The sequence below is a fragment of the Geospiza fortis genome, unplaced genomic scaffold (assembly GCF_000277835.1).
Source record: "Geospiza fortis unplaced genomic scaffold, GeoFor_1.0 scaffold41, whole genome shotgun sequence".
Lineage (NCBI taxonomy): Eukaryota > Metazoa > Chordata > Aves > Passeriformes > Thraupidae > Geospiza > Geospiza fortis.
The window spans coordinates 7,473,701-7,483,601 of NW_005054299.1; the positions used below are offsets into that span (position 1 = coordinate 7,473,701).

A 9,901-nucleotide genomic window follows, 5' to 3' on the forward strand; every position below is an offset into this window, starting at 1 on the left:
ATGAAGTTCCCTGCCTCTGCCACTTAATATTTTGTTTAAGCCATCCTTGCCTGTGATGACTTAACACCATTCAGTTGGGTAATACATAAAGCATAAAGCATATTCCTGGCCTTAGAGGTTTTACTCCTTCCAACGAGCAACTTCATAACATACTCATTATTTCCTTTAAAATAGTGTTATAACTAACATAAGAGGCATGTTAGACATTGCTCATAGTTTCAAATTACCTTTCTCAGCAGAGAAATGATCTGTTGCCTTACAGAAGGAGATTGGTTGTTCAAGTTGTACAGCATAAAAAATTGAATTAGTTGCATTTCTTCCAGAGACACAATTTCTGTAGTACGATGGGTTTCACAGAGTAAACCTAAAGCATCAATGCAAACCTGAAAGATATTTAAAAGTTCACCACAAAAGAGTTACTGACACCTATGATGACACCTTTGTTTTAATACAACACTAACACAGTAATCAGAATCAAAGCAATTATTCTAATTTAAAGGATACATAAACAGTTGTCCCTTTACCTGGCTGTGCTGATGAACCAGACCCTGTTTTATACACCCAGTGGATACAAGACCACTGCTCATGATATTTGAAAGTTCCAGATGTCCATGAGCCCTGGCTGTTCTCAAGCATGCCATTAATGCTCCAAGAGCTCCTCTAGTACTGCAAGAGCCTAAAGAAAATGAAAACCAGTAATAATTACTGTTTGATTAATAGAAGCAATGTACTATTTGCAGTGTTCGTCAGAAACTCCCAATACTTTCACCATGTGACCCACTCCTTTTTATTTCTACTCCATAAATCCCAAAAGATAGTGCTGCTATAGATTAAACCAGTTCTAAATCCCAAAAAGCTTCATCTCAAATGTGACATATGACAAAAAGACCTTGTGAGGTCTCACAAGCCATCATTTTAGAGTCCACTAAATTACTTCAAAACAAGAGAATCATAAATCTTGTATCCACATATTTACAAGAAAAAACAATCTGTTACTGGGCACACCCATGTAAGAAAGAAAATAAAAGCAGTAGCAGAAAACACAGAAACATAACACACCCTGGTAAAGAGAACCATAAGGCACCCACAGAAGGATTTTGCTCATGGCACAGAGACACACTTATAATTATTATGACTTTCACCTTGAAATACTAATAGCAATAATAAGCAACTGGAATTTTTCTTCCAAATCAATTCTAACAATAATAATAGACCAGAAATCACATGGTTACGATTTTTTTTTAATCCAATCATAATTACAAATACAAAGTTTATTTTCTTACCCAGATTAGCATCTGCAGAGGCCTGAAGAATTCTTATCATATAGCTCAGACTGTCAGGGTTACATTTGAGCAATTTTGGTAAATAGTAATCTATTATATAAGTAGTTTGGTCATGGTTCCCTTCACACAGTATTACCAGAAGAGGAGAAACCCAGATGTTGTGCCACTGGTCAATCCAGGTGCCTTCCTGAAAACTCAAAGTAAAATGGGCCTTGTGATTTGTAAACATGGTTTCCAGAAGATCACTGGCATAAGGTGCAAGAGACTGATCACTCATCACATCCAGGATCTGCACTGGAATTGTTCTGTCCAACTGCAGTATATTTTCAGTGCCCACACATTCCACCAGAGAACCAAGAGAAGCATATTTCCCCTTTACATGCCAATCCAAGCTCAGTAAATGCTTTATCAGCCTTGCAAAGAATGGGTCTGACTTTCCAGTGGATCCAGCAATGGTGGTTTGGTGTATCTGAAGAAGATTCTTGAAAATCAATTTGGTTTGGTGTCTGATGGCATCCAGAGGGTGGTCCCAGTGTGTATAAATGTATTCCAGCAGCTTTCCAATTAAATCAGAGTTCCCATTAAGTTTGATTTTTAGATCTGGAGAGCCTGAAACAAGGGCAGCCAGTGCTGAATTAGTCCAAATAACAAGGATTCTAGACAAAGATGTTGCCACACTGGGTTCTTTTAACCTTTTAAAAAGAACAAACACAAAAAAAATGCATTACCTTCATTTATCAGCAGTTTTAAAAAATAAATTTTGTATTTCAGAATACCTATTCATCACATTCATTTACCATACATGAAAACAGATTAGGAGACTCAACCCATTCATGGAGGAAAAGGAATGAACACAGAAGTGATCAACTGGATGTTGCCAAGTACATGCTTAGCTACCTGATGTGCTATTAAGTGGTTGCAGCTAAACTCCCTAACAATAGGGAAAAGAAACCACACAAGCCCCACAACAATAAAACAAACAAAAAAAATTACTATGAATCTGCTAACTTTTGAGCAGCATTATGTTGTTGCATGCTTCTTGAAAATGTAAGGAAAAATTTTCACTGCCATATAGAACCATCAGAACTGAGTATCCTATGTGCAAAAACAAGATCCCAAAATTGATCTCCAAGGTACAATCAAAGATTGAACTGAATGCACATTTTAATCTCCAATCAAATAGTGCTGGTGGGCCCTTAGATGCAAGCATCCACAAAAAAAACCAACTAAAACTCATATTACTTCAAATATTCCACTTACTGGCACACTTTGCTTTCCTCTGAACTTTCAGAAGGAGAGGACATGATGTCTTGAAACTGAAGTTTATCTGTCTACATAAGAACTGATACTGACACACCTTACCATAAGGGAATTGATAAATTTATCCCATTCATGTCAGAAAACAAAATTTTCGCATGCAAGAAAAACTGAAACTTAGAACTACATATGCAACATCAATATATTTTTCAAATTTACAGAGCTTTTATGAATATATTAAAAAGATTGCATTTTTGACAGAACCTAGTATCATTACACTGAAAACAGAGATACTCCACCAGGACCACAGGAGTCATGCAAAAATAGAATTAGAAAACATGAAACAACACAGAACACAAACTTACTCTGAACTCAATGACAGCAAGACTGATGCAATATCTAACAACAGTTTCTCTCCATTTTCACCCATGCTGCCATTTTTCCAATCCAGCATAGCCAGTGCTCCGTGGCAAAGGAAGAGCAGGACCGAGCCTGGGAGTTCTGCCGTGCACAGAACCCCGGAGTTCCTCACGAACCACGCTGGCACACCTGAGTGTTCCACTGTCCCAAGGAGCAAGCCACTGATCTGGAACACCAAAACACACCCACTACAGCACCTCAGCACAGCAGAAAACCTGTTTTGTGCATAGCTCAGAAGATATGAAGTGATTTCTTGTAAATAGTGTGTTTGTCAAATTCCAAACCCAAGTCTAACAACTTCATATACCGAAGAGAGAAGAAAGGATTATACTCCAGCTACGGACTGATAGAGAGACTGGCAAGCCCTGGTATCTGCATCAGCAAAGCCTCCAGCCAACAATTATAGCACAGAGTAACAACACCATGATACTGCACAGTCTTCAGCCAAGAAATACACTTACCAATGAAGGTAATTCCTCAGCTGGCTCATACATAGCTCTGGTGAAGAGAACAACAGCCAGTCCTGAGGTAGTCTGAACAGTCTGCAGAAGCGTTGCTACACAGCAGAGATATTGTACATTAGAATGCAGCAAACACTGAGTGCTAGAACTGTAGGGTAAAATTATTTTATATTGAATTTTGCTAGGCTACTTGTAGTTAGTTGTATCATCACAAATCTGTAGTGCCCACGTGGATAGCAAATATTAATAACTTTATCCTCTAGTGTAATAAGAAACTGCTAATATCTTTAACAGAAAACACAGGACTGTCCACTAAGGCAAGGAGGGCTGTGGCAGAGACTAGTGACATGTTAAATTCCACTGCACAAAAACATCTGTATGAAAAAAAAACCACTATCAGTTATGGTGTGCCCATAACTAGTTCTAACAGCGTATTTCATGAAGATGTAGATATTTCTGGTAGGCACAGACATATGGTGACTCTGAAAAGCATTTAAGTTTGTTTTTGAATTATTAATAACAGCATTAATCTTGGTATTTGTAGTGGGACAAGTTAAACTGTACACTCTAAAACTGCCATCTAAAAATCATAGCTCACCAAAAAAACAACTACTGCTCCCACTCACATTGATCTCAGTTTAGCTTGCATGGAAATTGAACTACTAAGTTTTTATACCTACAGGTTGCTTACTACACAGACAACAGGTTAATAAAAATATTAGGGTTTTAATGTTATTAAACTTACCATCCATTAGGAAGTTTGTGCAACTTTTCAGTAAACTACACATACTTTGCCAAACAAAAGATTCGCTATGTTTCCAAAGACTTCCCTGGATATTTTCTTGCAATTTCTGTATAAGCATCATTGAAACTTTAATGGCTATCAGTAAATCATGCATCAGCTGAGTCTGAACAATACGATTTCCATGATTCCTTCTGTGGAAAAAAAAGAGACAAGCAAGCACACAAAAAAAAAATTAAAACCATTCTTCACCATCCCCAGAAAACCACATTCTGCCAACTTTAAATAGAATTAATGGCAAAAACTAATGTATTGCTTGAGTTGATATGTAACTACAGGAAAACAAGTAGATTCAAGGGTAGTTTGTTAAAATGAAGTTAACAAATGAAAATGACAAACTGTGCTACATTTTCTGCAGGTTCCTGTGACAAACTTTCATTCATGTCATTCTGCCTGAGCAGAACCGAACTTTACCAGAAACTTTCCAAAAAGGCCAACATAATGCAGTGCTGCTCTTTTCTAATTTTTCAAGTAGTTCCTCCATGTATGAAGGACATTTCTCTGATTTGACTTTCTTCTAACATGAAGGCAGAAAGCATCTAAACTTTCAGTGCACAAAGCACTTCATTAAGTGCCCTTCTCCTCTCAGTTCAGAATGAGAGACCACAATGAAGCTGCTTCACTTAATGAAATGCTGGAAAATGTCAAATATATCAATACTGAATTAAATACTCATGGAACATGAAACAGTTTTACTCTACCTGAATTTTACATTTATTAATTACACTCTTTAGTCACAATTCAGATAGCAAAACCTTAACTCAAAGGCCTCCCTTAGTAGTAACTCTAACAGTATCAGTGCCTTACCTCTCTTATATTATCATATTGCCACAAAAGAAAAGAATCAATCAGTTTTTATTTAAAATCTGCATCACTGTAAAATGATATTTCTACCTCTCATCAATGTATGGCTACCAAAGTGATATTTTAAACCAAACCAAATTATCTTGCAAGAGTGAAATAAAACCAGATAAAATAGAGCTTCTATTGAATTCACTTGCCTGTTTTCTTCCTGTATGTCAAGCAGCAACTTCTGCAGAAACTGAAGAACTAGTGAAAATAATTATGGTATAAATTTACTTACAAGAGAAATAGAACAGAACATTTCCAGCAAAGCCATCACACATACATCTCAATACATCACACATACCCAGCTACAATCAATAGTTACCCATACAGCGGTGATTCTTGCATTCCACCAACAAATTAAACTAGTATTTCAGTACAGACAAACACAAGCAATGCTAAAACAAAATCTCAAACTGTTTTACAACAACCTGGTACAAAACAAGTTTCCAATCCACTTGGCCTAATCCTGTGAGATATTGACACTCCCTACCACAATTGCTCACTAGTACTCAGATTTGTATCAGAGTTGCCCAGTAAAGCAAAACTGAGCAAAACTGACCCCTGGAAATTAAAGGTATGAATCAGTCTTGTCTTTCACAAAAAAAGTACTATGTAAGGGTACTAGTTTTTTAAAAATTAGCCAGGAGGAAATCAGATCTGATAGATCTTCATGCCTGCTTCATGTCACTTCTCCACACAAGCCCCTCCCCCAGTAACATGCAGTGAAGCATATTTTACTATAAATGTGACTTTACCTTCTTCAAACAGGTTCTTAATACAGGCTCTACCTAGAGGAAAGAAAATACATTTTAAGTGCTGAGTACTAGCCGGCACTATCTATTTTACATAACTGCCAACATCACTATCAGGTGTGGCACCAGTGCTGAGCAAGTTTAACCAGAGGAACATTTGATGTCACTGCACCTAAGCTGAAGTCCTCCATACAGGAAGCAAGGTTGTCCAGCACTTTTCTGTACAAATACACATCTGTGGTTTTCAGCTCTTCCCGAAGGCAGCACACAAAGCTTTGCACAGCTGGCACCATCAAATGTCCAGGAAGACCATTCAGTGAACTGCAACATGAAGAAACAGCATATTTAGTTTGGTTTTCCTGAGGTGTTGTAACATCCACTGCAACAAAATCCATGTCAGCTAGCACTCCAATACACAGATGTTTCTTCCTGCATGAAAACATCATCTGTTTTAAAATTAACATGCACATCCTCAGTTTGCAGCTAGAAAACCCGTCAGAGGGGTGCACAGCTTTGGGGTGGCTGCAACCAAATCCAGGACGGAAGCCTTGCATCTCAGTGGGACAGTGAATGCTTTCAGACAAAGAAAGGAAGGCAGCTCAGCACCAGATCTTAAAAAATGCTGAGGCTATAAAAAATTCACTAAATACAGCAATAATTGTGCAATTAAAAAAAATAATTGCAAAAAAAAATAGGCACAAGAAACCACAATTTAGTTAGGATTCCTCTGAACCGTCTTCTGTTGACAAAGCTGAGACTTTGTGTTTTAAATTTCTATTCTAACATTGGATTTTAAAATTCAAACTTCTAATTACACACTATGTTGTCTTTCCAATAATGAAATGGGCCAAAACAATGCTTCACTTTGAAGTTATCCAATGATATGGTATTTATAATTGAGATTTTTAACTTAGAAAGAAAAACTGTACATATGCACATATTAAGTACTGCAAATTTTCAGTAATTAAGTTACAGCAATTTATAGTGAATGACAAATTAGTGACTTAGAAATAAGGAAAACATTTTAAAAAAATGAAGGCTAACTACTCAATCTTTTACCTTGCTAATACTTTCTTCAAAGGATTCTTTGCACCCAGTGAAAAATATATCTCTCCCAAAACATCCAAACAAGCTTTAACCATGGGATCACCTGCAGAGTTCTGATCCATCTGCTTCACCAGTGGCATAATCTATAATAAAAGAACACATGATGAGCAAAAAACTCTGGATGTATCATTTTTAACAGTGGCAGACTTCCCTCCCATCCAAGCATATGGCACAAAACTGTCTCCCCCTCTTTATCATTCGCCCTTGAGTTTCAAGTTCAAATAATGTTCCAAGAACACCTCTAAAAACAAAAAAATCCATACAAAATAGTAAACTTGGTGTCCCTTGCCTTGCACCATTTTCAGGTACTGTGGCCCTTGCTAATTAAGTACTAGAACTGCATTTCTACCTGATGCATGTGCAACTGCTTTTCCTGTGTTTCCAGGAACATAGAAAACATCAGAAGTTTATTTTAGAGCTGTATTTGCCATTAACAGTGCACAGAACACACTCTCAGTTACCAAAAGCCACATTAACAACAGTGAAACTCTACCTGTTTAATACACTGGATCTGCTGGATGCCATTTCTCAGCTCTGCACAGTGCACAAGCAGAGATGCCAGATTTTGCTCTTCAGCCTTTGAAAACCCTACATTTGGAAGAAGAGGATCTTTTTATAAAGTAATTACAACAAGCAGTATAAATAACACATCATTTATAAGAAGAAGAAATGACTGCTTGATTCTTAGGGTTTTTTCCAGTTCCAGTAAACCCATTGGCACCACAAACCCTTAACTTAACAACACCTTAACACTTTTTTTTTTCCTAATAAGTGTAAAAAATTCAGTTTCACTGGAACACAACAGTAAGGGACCTCTGGGGGTCACCTGGTCCAAGCCCACTGCTCAAATATGTTCACCTGGAGCTGGCTGCCCAGGACCATGGCCAAGGGACTTTGGAATACCTCCAAGGCTGGAGACTCCCCAGCTTCCCTACTGAAGCTGTGCCCATCCTCAGACACCCTCACATTAAAAAAGTGTTTCCCTTCACATTAAAAAAGATGTTTAGAGGGAATCTTTAGTGTTTCAGTTTGTGCCCATGCCTTCCTGTCACTATTCAGCAGAGAAGAAATGCTGGCTGTGCCTGCTGTATGTCCTCCCTTCAGGTATTTTTTACACATTGCTAAGATCCCCCTGAGCCTTCTCTTCACCAGGCCAAAGAGTCCCAGCTCTCTCAGCCTTTCCTCACGGAGAGATGCTCCAGGCCCTTTATTCTTAGCCCTTAGCTGGAGTCTGTCCATATTACTCTTGGACTGGGAAGCCAAGGACTGGATCAGCAATCCAGGTGGGACCTCACCAGTGCTCCCTCATAGTAACTTTAGCATATAAATCTTGTATGACTTCATTTTTGGTTTTTTTACAGTAAATATCACTGGAAGCTTCCCTCATCAAACAAAAAAAAAATCCCCACAAAAGAAAACACCATTTAAACAGTAACTTTAAAACAAATTAACTACAGAAAACACAAGGACTGGGAAAGCAACCTCCAGAGAACCCTTCCAACCTCAATCATCCTGTGACTCTTGGAAATTCAGTGTTATCCCACATATTAAGGCTAACACATCAGATATCACTAAATTACAGGCCTGCAAGTAAGATTACAAATAGGACCTTCTACTACCTTCACACCACAGATAAATCAAAGTAAAGAGTTTTCAAACCAAAGCCACAATGCTCTAAAGGATTTTTTTGACTCTGCCAAGGTAAGAAGTCATTGTCATTACACAATAAAAACAAACCACAGCAGAGCAAACACACCTAAAACTTACAAAACAAAACCACTAGAAATAAAACATAACAAGCAAAAAAACCAGATCCATTTCAGTAACTACTCAAAGGCAAGAGAAATACATTAGTTCAGAAAAAAAACACCCTACTTACTCTGAAGTTTTTCAAGCTGATGATGATCAAGAAAGAATGCATCCACCTGAATTTCTTTCTTCTTCTTTAAAACCATTTTAGCCAATTAAGAAATGCCTGCTTAAAAAACAAATAACAAACAAAACAAAAAATCAGAACAACAGGTCACATGGTTTTAAAAACATAATTACAAATATTTCCTACAATAATGGTCTTTTAGTTGTCCTATTGTCTTGAAATGTTTGTTGCATTATCTGTGCACTTTTTCTCAAGGAAACAGCTCTCTTTGATTTTCACAACTTCAGCTATTTCCAGCATTTCATCCAAAATTCACCCAAACCTCACGATGCAAAATGAAAGCAACAAAAAAGGGGAATTGCTGTATGCATGTCATACTGTCTCACTTGGAGTTTTCACTGCACTTGTTACACAGTCTGTGGCATGACCCTGGATCACCGTTTAGAAACACCATACAGAAGCGAGGAATTACTGCCACAAAGCTTCCCTTGCTCAGTTTTGCTGTTCAATACTCATTCAGCTTGTAATAACGTCAAGTAAGAACTGTGAAGCAAACCGAACAGCTCTGCTATTATGGATGTTACAAATAGCAAGTTCTCTTTTGAACGGCAGTGTTGATTTAATACGTGCTACAGTGTCACTGAAGCGAGTTATTATGGAACAAGCTGAGGTCGGAAGGGGCCTTTGGAGCCCATCTGGACCAACCTCCTGCAAAAGCTGGGCCACCTGGAGCCAGCTACCCAGGCCCGTGTCCAGGTATCTTTCGAATGTTTCCAAGGATGGAAACTCCCCAGGAACCTCTCTGGCCCACCCGTGCCAGTGCTCGGCCACCTTCACTCCACACCTAGCGCTTCTCAGAGACCCGCCGTGTTTCAGCCTGCACCCATGGCCCCCTGCCCTGTCACCGGGCACCACGGAATGGAGCCTGGCCATATCCTGTCCGCGCCTCCACTGCACACACTGATGAGCTCTGGGAAGCTCTCCAGATCCCCTCTCCCGGCCCACCTGCGGGCCCAACGCGGCCTCCCCCCGCGCCTCCGGCCGCTCACAGCAGACCGCAACCGGCCCGCCCGGCCCCAGAGGTGGCGGCCTCC

At 38.8% G+C, this 9,901-nt stretch overlaps 1 protein-coding gene across 1 annotated transcript in view; it reads right to left on the reverse strand.

The window, feature by feature from the left end:
* Window positions 1–9,901, reverse strand: part of THADA (THADA armadillo repeat containing) — a 152,746-nt gene extending 142,845 nt beyond the window's left edge. Inside the window, exons 1-13 of the mRNA XM_014308577.2 lie at window positions 9,813–9,901; window positions 8,811–8,906; window positions 7,425–7,519; window positions 6,884–7,014; window positions 5,997–6,145; window positions 5,828–5,860; window positions 5,225–5,273; window positions 4,167–4,357; window positions 3,422–3,516; window positions 2,906–3,126; window positions 1,284–1,975; window positions 525–676; window positions 228–383 (exon numbers count right to left, since the gene is read on the reverse strand). Of these exons, the coding sequence (XP_014164052.1) occupies window positions 228–383; window positions 525–676; window positions 1,284–1,975; window positions 2,906–3,126; window positions 3,422–3,516; window positions 4,167–4,357; window positions 5,225–5,273; window positions 5,828–5,860; window positions 5,997–6,145; window positions 6,884–7,014; window positions 7,425–7,519; window positions 8,811–8,886 (2,040 nt within the window). The 5' untranslated portion in view covers window positions 8,887–8,906; window positions 9,813–9,901. The remainder of the gene's footprint in view (window positions 1–227; window positions 384–524; window positions 677–1,283; window positions 1,976–2,905; window positions 3,127–3,421; window positions 3,517–4,166; window positions 4,358–5,224; window positions 5,274–5,827; window positions 5,861–5,996; window positions 6,146–6,883; window positions 7,015–7,424; window positions 7,520–8,810; window positions 8,907–9,812) is intronic.